This window comes from Sus scrofa, chromosome 2 (genome assembly GCF_000003025.6).
Source record: "Sus scrofa isolate TJ Tabasco breed Duroc chromosome 2, Sscrofa11.1, whole genome shotgun sequence".
NCBI lineage: Eukaryota > Metazoa > Chordata > Mammalia > Artiodactyla > Suidae > Sus > Sus scrofa.
The window spans coordinates 47,168,687-47,181,996 of record NC_010444.4 but is presented as its reverse complement, the minus strand read 5'-3'; the positions used below and the strand labels follow the sequence as shown (position 1 = coordinate 47,181,996).

The following is a 13,310-nucleotide window of genomic DNA, read 5'->3' as shown; positions in this document are numbered from 1 at the left end:
CTACTGCACTTCAGAAGACTCAAGTTCAATCTCGGCTTGGGCCCGTCTCTAACTCAAGACTGTGACTAAACTGCTTGCCTTCTCTGTACCTCGGTCTTCTCATCTGGAGAATGGGAATAAGAATTTCTGTCTACAAGGGCTGTTCAGGAGTTCCTGTCGTGGCTCAGTGGTTAACGAACCTAACTAGTATCCATGAGGACATGGGTTTGATCCCTGGCCTCGCTCAGTGGATTAAGGACCCAGGGTGGCCATGAGCTGCAGTGTAGGTCATAGACTCAGCTTGGATCTGGTGTTGCTGTGTCTGTGACATCTGCTGGCAGCTATAGCTCCCATTCGACCCCTAGCCTGGGAACCTCCATATGCCACGAGTGAGGCCCTAAAAAGATGAAACACAAATAAATAAATAATAAAAGGGCTGTTCAGAGGAATAAGTTTTTAAATGTGTAAAGAGCACTTGGCCTGAAGTCGGTTTGGCAATTCCCTCCATTACTTCTCTGCCTGGTTTGGACACCTGCTTTTTTGTCCTGCTGGCTCCCTGGCCCCTGCTTCCTGTCTGTGCACTTTTCATGCTCAAACAAGAGAGCAGGGCTGCAACAAAGGAGCACATGGAGTGGCCGGCCCTGGGACGGCAGCTTCTTTGATTGGGCTTCAACCCTCCCTGAGCCCCTATTCCTGTTGCTGCTGCTATAGCCTCAAGATAAGGATCGTGCAGTCCAAGGTCAACCGGCTCTCCGGTGTCGGCCTGCAGCCCAGGCAGCACGGTGACCATTCATTGCTGCTTGTCAGAGAAGAATGTGCCTGTCCTCACGCCAGCTTGTGCTGGCAGCCGGCTGGGCGGCATTAGTAACCCAGCCCTCCCCTGGGCCTCCTCCACATCAGCTCAGGCCTTTGCTGAGAGCCTGAGTCGCTGGACCGGAGGTTAGGAATGGGGTGGGATTGGGAGGAGTGGGGGTTTCATGACACTGACGTAGCACAATCAGCAGATGTGTGAGCAGTGGGTTTCAACATCTGGTGCCCCCCTGCTGACCCGGTCTGTGGGAGGCGAGGCCATGTTCCCCTTTTTCCCTCTGCTCCACAGGTGTCCCTCCCAAAGTTACCTCCCCTGTTGGTTGGGATGCCTGTGTCAGATAGTGAAGAACTAATTGGGGTCTAGGGTGCAGGCACAGAGGAGGGGATTGGGAGGCTCTTGCAGGCCCACCCCTGGGGAGTCAGGCCAAGTTTGACTTGGGGTTCCTATTTCACTAGCCAAGGACTCTGGCCTCTTGGGATGCTGAGGTTCCTCCAGGTCATCTCAGGGTCTTTGTCCTGGCCACAACATGTTGCCATGGTAACTTGATTCCTTGGCTTTCATCAGAGCCCCTCTATGCTCCTGTCCCAGGTTCTGTGTCATGGCACAGGTAGGTGGGAATGCCTCGCTCTGGTCCTGCCATGGCTACAGGAGCTGGGAACAGATCCCAGGCCTGTGGTTGTTCTCACCAAGGCCTGTCTTCTCCCTCAGAGCATCTCTGAGCATCTTCTGAGCTGGTGCAGAAGGGTCTCTGGGTATAGTATATAAACTCTAGAAATTGGAGGCCATGGATGGACGTGGGAGAACTGGACACCATTTGGTTCAGGAGCCCTGACTTTACTCTCCAGGTGTCTAGCCAAGTTCTATAGCATTTGCCTAAGCTGGAAGTTGATCTGTCTACACTGAACTACTTAAATTAACATTCTTCTCTTGCTCCCAGAGGAATGGCAAGTCCTCTGTTTTCTTGTCCCTGTATAAGTCTGCATCTTTCTTAAGACACACAAGGTGCTGAGGGAATGTTTGTTGAATGACTGACTGACCTTCTTCCTCAGGGATTCCTGCTGATCTCCAGACTTCTTTCTGTGACTACTGCCGGGAGAGTAAAGTTTCTCCTCAGGAAACCCTGCCTCTGGGCTCCCAACTGTGGCCATCTTGCTCCCCCCAGGAGAGCATCCCTCCTGGACCCTACCTCTACTGGCCCATGCACATGCAGGCTTGGTCTGACCTCAGTAGGAGGGAGCTTGTTTGCCAGGTGGTTGAAGTGGACAGATACACATCACACTGGTCTTTGATGCGAAGTTGACCCTCTTTAGAAGCAGTGAACAAGCATCGCCTGACCTTTTCTTCTGGTCCACAGCCTTTCCCACCTCCACGCTTGGAAAGATTCCTATAGGATTCCCCAGCCTTCTCTCATGTTGCTGCTTCCCTTTTTACTGTCCCACCTCCATCTAGGATCCAGCCTCTCTTCAGTTCCCCAGGCCTGAAGATGGGGCCCCAATTCACCACTGGCTTTATCTTCATTTAGTGCTCCTTTTCAGCTCTGCCTACTTTATTATAGTCCTGACCCCATTTTTCTCTCTCATCTTCATTCTCACCAGCTCCCTACAAATCTGCCTCTGCCATCCACTCACTCACCGGGGACCTCCTACCCTGCAAGGCCCCTCCCAGCAGCCCTGGGCCAGGTGGCTGTCATCCCGGGGGTGTCTGCCCCTTGGCCAGGTCCCCACACTCCTGCGTGTGGCATCCGCACCAAGGGCTGCCTTCGTAGTACAATATCCGCACTTGTCCATCACCTGGTCCTCGCAAGGGTGCTTGTGGCCTGTTTTGAAGAGGGGGTATTTCTGAAATCTCTCACTTCATTCATCCACACCTTCAGGGAGGGAGTGTACCTGTGATGTAAGAACAGGTCTGAGAAAGGAAAGAGAATAACAGGAGCCCCAGCCTGAAGGCCATGACCTGACAAAGGGGCCAGCGCTGGATTCGATTTAGGTGACATGGTTCAGATGTGGACATATTAGAATTTCTGGGAAATCATGGCTGTTAGGAAAATGGACACTAGGTCACTGTTTGTAGGTGAGGCTGTGCCTTCTAAGACCTTTATAAATGCTCCTGCTGATGTCCAAGATGCACTTTGCCATATGCTGTGGTTTGTACCATCCTGACTTAATTAGGGATAGGAATTCCCATTCACTGAGCACGTCCCGGTTCCCAGGCATCAGGCTGGGGAGTTCACATACACGGTCTCATTTGCTCTTCCCATGAGTCTGTGCAGGAGATTTTGATATTCTCATTTTACAAAGAAGACTACGGAAACTCTGAGACGTTCCATAACTTGCCCAAGTTGACATAATCAGTAAACAGCAGAGATGGAATATGACCTGTTGATCTCACTGACCCCAAGGCCCGAGTTGGTCTTACAGGCTGGTTCCCTGCCCCCACGCCCCAGCCCAAGGGATTTGCACTTTCAGTATCACCTTTTGGGAAAGATAGTCTTTTCGTCTTTGTAGCCACACAAGGAGCAGCTTTGTCTCTGGGTGACGTCCAAGAGTTCATGGCCAGGGTCCCTCTAGTCCTAGTCCTCCAAGCTCAGGGTTCTCCCCCACCCCACCCCACCCCCCGCCCCAGCAGGGAAGTGTAACAATTCACACTCCAAGAGCAGGGCAGGGCCCTGAGCAGCCCTCAGCCTGTAGAGAGCAGGGATAAACCGAGAACGATTGAAGAGTCAGACCAGGCATCTGGTTCTTTTTTGGACTCATTTGACCACTCACCACAGCATTGCTGGACCCCTGTAGCTTAGCTTAGTCCATTATAAAATTACTCTTATTGACTCTTCTGTGTTTTACTTTTTATTCAAAGTTATCAGAAGAAGCAGCCCTAGGAAATGAGCTTCTGTATCTGCTGCAAGATCGCTATTGAGTTCACTGCTCATTATGACACAATGTTCTCTATCAAAATTCCTCTGTCAGACAGTTCTTTGAGAATTTACTGCCAGGAAAAAATTGCCTCCCCAAGGAATTTCTGTGCTTCCTTCTTTCTGATAAAGGAAAGCCCTGTAATATATCACATTTCCCTTTTGCTTTGGATGCCAGGAAGCTCAACGCCAAATTTGATCCTTCATCACAACTCTCTTAATGCTCACAGATGGCTGATTTGGTTCCTCTTTATTCCCTTGGCCCTGATTTTCTATTTCTGTTTTGATTAGCCTCTCTGCAAACCCACCCCAAGTCCTTTGGTGAAGAAGCGGGTGTGAATCCTTGGCCTTCCGAGCGGCAGGCTGTGACACCATGCTCTTGTTCTTTCCCCCAGGACTACATCGACACAGAGATGCTGCTGTGCGCAGAGAACGTGAACCAGGACAACCTGCTTTCCTACGCACGCGAAGCTGCAGACTTTGCCACCAATTACCAGCTGCCGTCTTTAGACTTCGCCATGAACCATTACGGACAGCCCGACGTGGCCATGTTCGACTTCACGTCCATGTACGCCTCCGAGAACGCGGCCCTGGTGCGCGAGCGACAGTCACACCAGCTGCTCGTGGCCCTGGTGGGCGACAGCTTGCTTGAGGTACCACCTGCCTTTGGAGCCCCCTCCTTGCTGCTGCGACACAGATCCCCACACGACTCTTCTAACTGGCAGTGTGCGTCGTCCTGCAGCCCCAGAAAAGGACAGGCTCTTTGCCAACTGGCAGGACTCGGCTGAGCCCATCCTGGCCTCGGAGCCTGCCCTTGGATGAAGTTCAGAGGAGCAATGCTGCCTGGGTACAAGCAGGAGAGCTTTCTCTTGCCCCTCTGAATTCTTCTGAACTGAATTTGTGGTTGAACTACAAAATGAAGCAGCCCCTGTCTCAACTTCATGGGCCAATCTTCTTGGAGCGTATAGATCCTTAGCTGAGCCAAGACTTCTTCCTCCAGGGAGATCTCTGTGGCCTTTGAGCCTAGAGATCTTATAGGAGCAAGAAAGGAGTGTGGGCCCCCAAATCTAGTTTCCATCCATGGCCTCCCTGCTCAGACTATTTCCCAGAAAATCTGCAGATGCGAGGTTTCTTAGATTAAATGAATGCTTTCAGAAGGGATAAATTTTTATCTTAATGTAAGCACTGACCAAAAAATGCGGATGTATTTATCCCAAGTTAGCATCAAATTTCAAACCATGCTTTGTGTGCACACGGAACAGTTTAGTTAGAACTTAGCTTTGGTGAATCAAGGCTTGCTCACCACGGTGTGCAGACCATAACCTCAGCTCCTTGCTTAAGCACCCAGCACTCCCTCTGCTTCTGTCGCAGGCCTCCCTCGCAGCTTTCTCTCACGCTGTTCCCCTCCTGTGCTTTCTGCTGCACCCGAACCATATGAGATGTTTTTCCATCAGGCTTCATCATTTTCCTGCCACCAAGACTTTGCCCACACTGGAGATCAGAATCCTGGAGTTCCTGTCGTGGCTCATTGGTTAACGAATCCAACTAGGAACCATGAGGTTGTGGGTTCGATCCCTGGCCTTGCTCAGTGGGTTAAGGATCTGGTGTTGCCATAAGCGGTGGTGTAGGTTGCAGACACGGCTCAGATCCTGCGTTGCTGTGGCTGTGGTGTAGGCCAGCAGCTGTAGCTCTGATTAGATCCCTAGCCTGGGAACCTCCATATGCCATGGGTGTGGCCCTAGAAAAAGACAAAAAAAAAAAAAAGATCAGAATCCTTAAAAATCTTTAAAATCAGCATGAATGCCATTCTTTTTTGAATTTTTAAATTTATTTTGAATTTTTTGTCTTTTTTGGGCTGCACCTGCAGCATGTGGAGGTTCCCAGGCTAGGGGTCGAATCGGAGCTGTAGCTACTGGCCTATACCACAGCCACAGCAACAACAGATCCAAGCCGTATCTGTGACCTATATCAGTTCACAGCACTGCCAGATCCTTAACCCCCCAGTGAGGCTAGGGATCGAACCCGCATCTTCATGGATGCTAGTCGGGTTCATTAACCACTGAGCCACAACAGGAACTCCACGACTGCAGTTCTTTTCTGAAGCTTTCCCTGATTTCAGTCTCCCTTCCCTAGGGTGAAAATTTGCCTCTGCCTTTTTGAGCCCCCGAGGCAGTCTTATGATTCCTATGTCATAGCACCTTTGCCTCTGACTTTGTGCGACAGCCATTTGTGTCTGTGGTGAATCCTAGTGGGCTGCCCTGTCACCTTTCTGTCCTCCCCCCACCCCGACGCCGTGCCTCACACAGGTCTGGCAATCTCCGAGTGCTGGAAAGAAGGGGATGGCAGGCTGGGAATCACTCGAGTCAACCAGAACGTTGCATGTTTCCTTTGCAGCCATTCTGGCCCATGGGCACTGGCTGTGCCCGCGGCTTCCTGGCCGCCTTCGACACGGCATGGATGGTGAAGAGCTGGGACCAGGGCACTCCTCCCCTGGAGCTGCTGGCCGAAAGGTGACTATTGACAGCAGGACCCTTAGCTGGGAGCAGGGCCGGGTCAAAACTCAAGCAGGAGAGGGAGCGAGGCTGCATAAACCTGGGGCCTCTGTCCTCTTTCGTCCGCCTTCCCCCCATGTGGCCTCATTTGATCACTGGGGTCCCTGAGGAAACTTCCTCCATCGTGACCTACCTCTGTCAGCGACTTTCCCTGGGAGCCAGGCCCTTAAGCACTGGATACCAAAGAGAATCACCATCTGGTACCCACAAGTCGGGGTCCTTGGCACTGCTGAGACCCTGAGGAGCCAGAAGAGGTCGAGGGGAAGCTTCCATTGCAGCACTGAGCCTGATCCTAGTGGGAGCTGATCTCCTAGGTCGCTTCTGCTGCTGAGATCCTGGACCTCCACCCAGACCCCTGCTGCTGGCCACGTGGCTGTGACAGCTGGGGAACCAGGAGAAGTCAGAGCTGGCGGGAGGGGAGAGGCCTCTGCTGGGCTTGGGTGTGGAGATTTGTGGTCACGGGGGACCAGCCCCAGGAGGCAGCGTGGCTGAGGGGTGGTTAAAACAAAACTGCAGGTTGCTGGGCTGCCAGTTCTGAGTCCCTGCCCTCTGCCCAGTGGGGGAGGCCAGCATCCCTGCCTCCCAGACTCCCTCCTGCTTCCTCTCAGCCCTGTTGCCCCTGTCCTGCTTTGCAGATCTCAGGAACCAGGAGGGCCAGGAATTGCTGGGAAGGGTTATACAAACACATCTAAAAAGCTCTTGAAAACAAGGGAAGGGGGGACAGGGGGAGGGGTGGGGACCAAGGCCCAAGGCTACAAGAGCAATCTTTGACTCCTGGGCTCCGCTTCACTCCAGAGAAAGTCTTTACCGGCTCTTACCTCAGACAACCCCAGAGAACATCAACAAGAACTTTGAGCAGTACACGTTGGACCCCGGGACACGGTACCCAAACCTCAACTCAAACTGTGTGAGGCCCCATCAGGTAAGGCCCTCCGTGGAGTCCCATCTGGGGCACCGTGCACAGAGCAGTGGGAAGAGGTAGGGCACCTAGACTCTTGGTACATCCTTGGGCCTGAGGCCACTAATGACCCTTGGCTTAAAGGGGGGACAATTCCTCTCTCTAGCAAAGCTACAGAGTCAAGTCAGCATCTCTCTAAGCCCACAGACGAGAAATAGACCCCATGTAAGCGTATGTCCACACACGGATGTGAATTTACATGTGTTTATCACTGAGCATATGCTTGCTGCGCCTACCTCTTAAATAAGCTACTTGATCAAATATCAAGTCCTTTGCACTCCAGGCCCTAGAGTCTAGTCCCATTGACTTAGAGCCACACAACCTCCTACCTCTTCAATCAATAACGCAAAGGTATGGGTGTTCCTGTTGTGGCGCAGCAGAAACAAATCCGACTAGGAACCATGAGGTTGCGGAAACAAATCCGACTAGGAACCATGAGGTTGCAGGTTCGATCCCTGGCCTCGCTCAGTGGGTTAAAGAGCCAGCGTTGCCGTGAGCGGTGGTGTAGGTCGCAGATGCGGCTCAGATCCTACATTGCTGTGGCTGTGGCGTAGGCTGCCAGCTGTAGCTCCGATTGAACCTCTAGCCTGGGAACCTCTGTATGCCACGGATGCGGCCCTAGAAAGCAAAAAAAAGAGAAAGGTGTGAATTTAAAAAATTAACCAATTACACATATTACACTTGAGTTCTCTCACATTTGGGTGGATAACAGATCCCCAGCTCTGTCTCAGGCAGCTTGGGTGCCCTGGCGGAAGGCCATGCCCTCCCGCTAGAGGAGGAAAGGTTAGCCAACCATGATGTTGATGAGAGGATGGGGTGGGTTCAGAGGTTCTGCAACTAGGATTTGGGGGAAAACTGGTGGGCAGCTGTGTGGTCCCTCTCGCCCCCAGGTGAAGCATTTGTACATCACTAAGGAGCTGCACCAGTGCCCTCTCGAGAGGCTAGGCTCAGTGAGGAGATCTGTCGGCCTCTCCAGGCGGGGTAAGTGGGCCTCTTGGGATCCCAACTCTGCAGGGAGGACTGTTATGTTGTTGGCGGGGCACAAGCCTTGCATCCATCCTGGCTCTGCTCCGATGACCTGTGTGACCTTGGCCAGGTGACTCTCCTTTCTACACTTGAGTTTTCTCATCTGTAAAACTGGGGCAACCACAGTACCAACCACAGGGTCCTCGTGTGGATTAGAGGCGAGTGCTTGGCACATTAAAGTGAACTGACATCACTTCCCTGGCACTAGCTTTTCTTTTCCTGTTTCCGGTATGGAGGTCTCATCTCCCCAGCTAGATAGCAAGCTTCCCTCTTTTCCTGATCTTCCAGGGCCTGGCACAGCACTGGGCACAAGGCTGGTTGGTGGTCAGCGGCAGAGGGAAGGGATGACTAAATGACTAACTTCCCAGCATCCATCCAGCTGTGTTCATATCACCATCCTGCTGAAAGATGCACCTGCCCAGGCCTTATGTATTGCCTGCCATTGGGCAAACTCTGCCTCACCAGCCACTCCTCCCTGCCCTCATATCCATGTGCCCTGCTGCTCCCAGCTCATAATAAATCATCCCACATAACATGGCAGGTTTTTGCCACGGCACAGTCCTCTTTTCCTGGAGATCTCCTTCTGCCTGACAAGTTCCTAGATACTCATCCAGAAGCACCTCCACCATGACCCTTTCTTTGGCGAGTTCCCCTGCCTTGGCAGACTCAGGCAAACCTGCTCATATGCTCCCCCGGCATCTGCTTTCTCTGGCATTGTCACCCACTTCCACGTCTGTCTTCCCCACGGGATGAGCATGTTGTTGGCAGAGTCCGTGTCATCCTTACCACTGTGGTCCAAGCCTCTAACTGGGATCTGGCCAGAGGGGGTCTTTACTGCAGGAAAGCACTCTTCCTGCCCCAGCATCCTGCCCTCCTGGATGCTCTCAACAGGGCCCCCTCAGGGGGGCTGCATCTGTGCCCACCGCCCCTCTCAGTGCTGTTCCCCCTCGAATCCACCCCTGGTGGCAGTCAGAGGGGGTCCCTGGGGGACCTGCTGAATTTCCCCCAAGTGCTTCACTGCGTGTCTGTCTCCTCTTGCTGCAGAGTCAGACATCCGGCCCAGCAAGCTCTTAACCTGGTGCCAGCAGCAGACTGAGGGCTACCAGCATGTCAACGTCACTGACCTGACCACGTCCTGGAGGAGTGGCCTGGCCCTGTGTGCCATCATCCACCGCTTCCGGCCTGAGCTGATGTGAGTCTGGGGCCTGGCTGGATCTGCCCAGCCCCTCGTGGCCCCAGGGGCCCCTGGAGCCAAGGGAGATCAGGGCTGTTCTAGATATAGAATCTTCAGGACTTGGTTCAATGTTTCTTTTTCTTTTGTTTGGTTGTTTGGTTGGTTATTTCTTTTTGCATCCTTTTTTTTTTTTTTTTTTTTTGTCTTTTGTCCTTTTAGGGCCATACCCGCAGCATATGGAGGTCTAATTGGAGCTGTTGCCTACACCACAGCCACAGCAATGCAGGATCCGAGCTGCGTCTGTGACCTACACCGCAGCTCACGGCAATGACGGCTCCTTAACCCACTGAGCGAGGCCAGGGATCGAACCCGCAACATCGTGGTTCCTAGTCGGATTCCTTAACCACTGAGCCACAACGGGAACTCCATATGTTGCATTTAAATAAACTACAGTGTAACCTCATGCCTGTGAGCACATTCATCCAGAAAGCTGAGCAGAAACCTAGTAAAGGTTTTCATTTGGTACCTTGAGGAAGTGAAGTTGCCTTGAGAAGGGGACAGGGCTCTCACTTGTTACTTTGTATGTTTTGTTTTTGACTTTTTACGGCCGAACTCCCGGCATATGGAGATTCCCAGGCTAGGGGTTAAATTAGAGCTGTAGTCACCGGCCTACACCACAGCCACAGCGACGCAGGATTCAAGCCACGTCTGTAACCTACACCACAGCTCACGGCAACACTGGCTCCTTAACCCACTGAGCGAGGGCAGGGATTGAACCTGCATCCTCACGGGTATTAGTCAGATTCATTTCCGATGAGCCACAAAAGGAACTCTACTTTGTATGTTATAACTTGATTCTTTTATTTACAAGAAGCCCGTATTACTACTGTAATTCAACAGAAAAGAACATAAAGCAAGTATTTAAAACTCAAGTAGCTCATAGATTTTCCAGTCATTTTATAATTGTTTCAGCATAGGTAGCAGTGACATTCTCGTGGCCCAGATTTGATTTGGTCCCACTCTGAGGACAGGATTGGCATCTTCTGGCTGAGAGCGCCCCCCTCCCCCCGCCTCCCGAAAGGTGGGGAGCAGTGGTGGCAGAGGGATTGGAGCGGGGGCAGCATCACCCACTGTGCTCCTTACAGCTAAGTTTGCTCAGCTCTTCACACCTCTCTGTCCCCTCCCTGAACCGTCCCCTTGTTCTGATTCTCCAGCAACTTTGATGCTTTGAACGAAGATGATGCTGTGGAGAACAACCAGCTGGCATTTGATGTGGCTGAGCGCGAGTTTGGCATCCCGCCAGTGACCACGGGTAAAGAGATGGCATCAGCCCAGGAACCCGACAAGCTCAGCATGGTCCTGTACCTCTCCAAGTTTTATGAGCTCTTCCGGGGCACCCCGCTGAGGCCTGTGGGTAAGGACCGGCTTTCAGACGAGGCTTTGCTGACCCTTGAGCCCTATCTGCCCTGCACCCACATCCGGCTGCTCTTCACCCTGGTGTCCTTTTCTGGGGCTGACCCATGCCATCCTTTGCCTTTGAGGCCAAGCAGGGGTGGACCACATCCACCCAGACCCACGTGTGTAAGTGGGTCCTATGTGGCAGGTGCCACGTGGAGCTGGTCTGCATCTGCCCTCGTCCCCGGGAGGTTACTGACAGAGCAGCCTCCTACACAGGCCACCGACAGCTTCAGCTGGAAGTGAGGGGATTATCTGGATTCTTTTGGGGAGGGACTTTATCTCAGTGACATCTCTCCCTTGGGGGAGCAGTGGCAGGAGCTGAATCTCTGTCTTACTTTTATTGCCTAACAGATTCTTGGCGCAAAAACTACAGAGAGAATGCTGACCTCAGCCTGGCCAAATCATCCATGTCTCACAACTATCTCAACCTCACGTTTCCAAGAAAGAGGACTCCACGAGTAAGTTTTAGGCTGGGTTTTATTGAATTTCTCCCTGCCCATGGGTGCACTGGTGGGAACAGAAGTGCTGTGCCCCGGGTCTGCTGATGCTGATAAATTGCACATGTCAAGCGCTCACGGAAGACTTGAGCGGGACTCGGTCAAGTTCCCCTGCACCATGTAGCTTCAAAGCCTTTATCGTGGTTGTAGGAAGGGCAGGGTCGAGAGCCAAGAGGACAGGTTGGTGAGTATTTGTGAAAGTACGTCCGAGGAGGAGTAGGGAGGAGACCAGCTCTCACTTTGTTAAGCAGTTTAGATCAGGAACATGATGGCCATTCAGTAGCAGAGGCAGATGGTGAGGCTACAATTGCACATTCTGTTCTGTTCTTTTTTTTTTTTAATTCATTCATCCAACACATGTTTATTGGGCCCAACTTTATGCCAACTTTAAGGCTGAGTGTTTTGTTTCTTTTTGATGAGGGGAGCAAATACACAGAGCTGTGTAAAATATGGACCTTTCCTTTGAGGACCTCCTAAAAAAGAGGTTCCCAAACTTTCTCAACTTGTGGCACCCTAGTGTCTCTCCTGCTTTTTTTTTTTTTTTTTTTTTTTTGCTTTTTAGGGCCACACCTGGAGCATATGGAAGTTCCCAGGCTAGGGGTCAAATCAGAGCTCCTGCTGCCAGCCTACATCATAGCCACAGCAATGCGAGATCCAAGCCACTTTTTCAACCTACCCCACAGCTCACAGCAATGCCAGCTCCTTAACCCATGGAGCGAGACCAGGGATCGAACCCCTATCCTCATGGATACTAGTCGGATTCATTTCCACTGCCCCACAGTGGAAACTCCCACCCTAATGTCTTAGTAATTTTTTTCACACTGCCCTCAGATCAAAAGAAATACCTTAAAGGAGTTCCCACTGTGGTGCAGTGGGTTAAGAGTCCAACTGCAGCGATTCAGGTCAGTACAGAGGTATAGGTTCAATTCCCGGCCCAGTGCAGTGGGTTAAAGGATCTGGTGTTACTGCAGCTGTGGTGTAGGTTTCAGCTACGGCTTAGATTCAGTTCCTAGCCCAGGAGCTTCCATATGAAATGGATGTGGCCATAAAATTAGAAAGGAAGGAAGGAAGGAAGAAAGACAGACAGACACAGAGAAATAAAGAAAGACAGACCTTAAAGTTTCATTTGTGGAGTGGTTATATCCAAATCACTTGGTAGTGGTATTTTGCAACGTCTGTGACAGACATCACCAAGCTTCCCTAGAAAATTTAAAATGTCTTGCAGCTCCTCTGTGAATTGACTATGGTGCCATGGTGCACCGTTTGGAAACCACAGCCCTAGTGAGAAATGATAGTTTTACGTGAATGGTGGCATCTCCATGGAAGGCATAACACAAGTTACCTTGTTTGATGGGCCCTTTTCGCAGATAAAAAAAGCATAGGCCCTGGAGTTCCCTTAGTGGCTCAGTGGAAATGAATCCAACTAGTAACCCTGAGGTTGCAGGTTAAGGATCCAGTGTTGCTGTGAGTTGTGGCATAGGTCGCAGATGTGGCTCCGATCCCGAATTGCTGTGACTGTGGTGTAGGCCAGCAGCTACAGCTCTGAGTGGACCCCTAATGTAGGAACTTCCATATGCTGCAGGTGCAGCCCTAAAAACCAAAAAAAAAAAAAAAAAAAAAAGAATGTCCAGAGATGGGCTGCAGGGGCTCGCACAGAGCTCACCTTCCCTCCCCTTCTTTGGCGGAGGGCTGCAGGCCTCTGCAGGCATCTCATTGTCTCTGGGCTGCCAACAGGCTCTTAACCACTGGCCAGTCATGCCTGGTCCTGCTGGCCTTTCCACCCAGGATGGGGCTAGGGCTGCATGATCTCCTTTCTTTCCCTGGGCTGTGGGATCAGTGGTCACTTTTTCCATTGAGGGTGGCGCTCTCTGGAATGTTGCAGTGGTTGTGCTGATGTCAGGAGCTGGGTCCTTCGTGCTCTGCACGCCCTGTCTAAGGAGGGACAGG

At 51.8% G+C, this 13,310-nt stretch overlaps 1 protein-coding gene across 1 annotated transcript in view; it reads left to right on the top strand.

Annotated features, from left to right (window-relative positions):
* Positions 1-13,310, top strand: part of MICAL2 (microtubule associated monooxygenase, calponin and LIM domain containing 2) — a 259,613-nt gene that overhangs the window by 120,091 nt on the left and 126,212 nt on the right. The window contains 7 exon segments of the mRNA XM_021083313.1: positions 4,094-4,351; positions 6,093-6,208; positions 7,046-7,172; positions 8,099-8,189; positions 9,279-9,426; positions 10,623-10,822; positions 11,218-11,324. Coding sequence (XP_020938972.1) covers positions 4,094-4,351; positions 6,093-6,208; positions 7,046-7,172; positions 8,099-8,189; positions 9,279-9,426; positions 10,623-10,822; positions 11,218-11,324 — 1,047 coding nt within the window.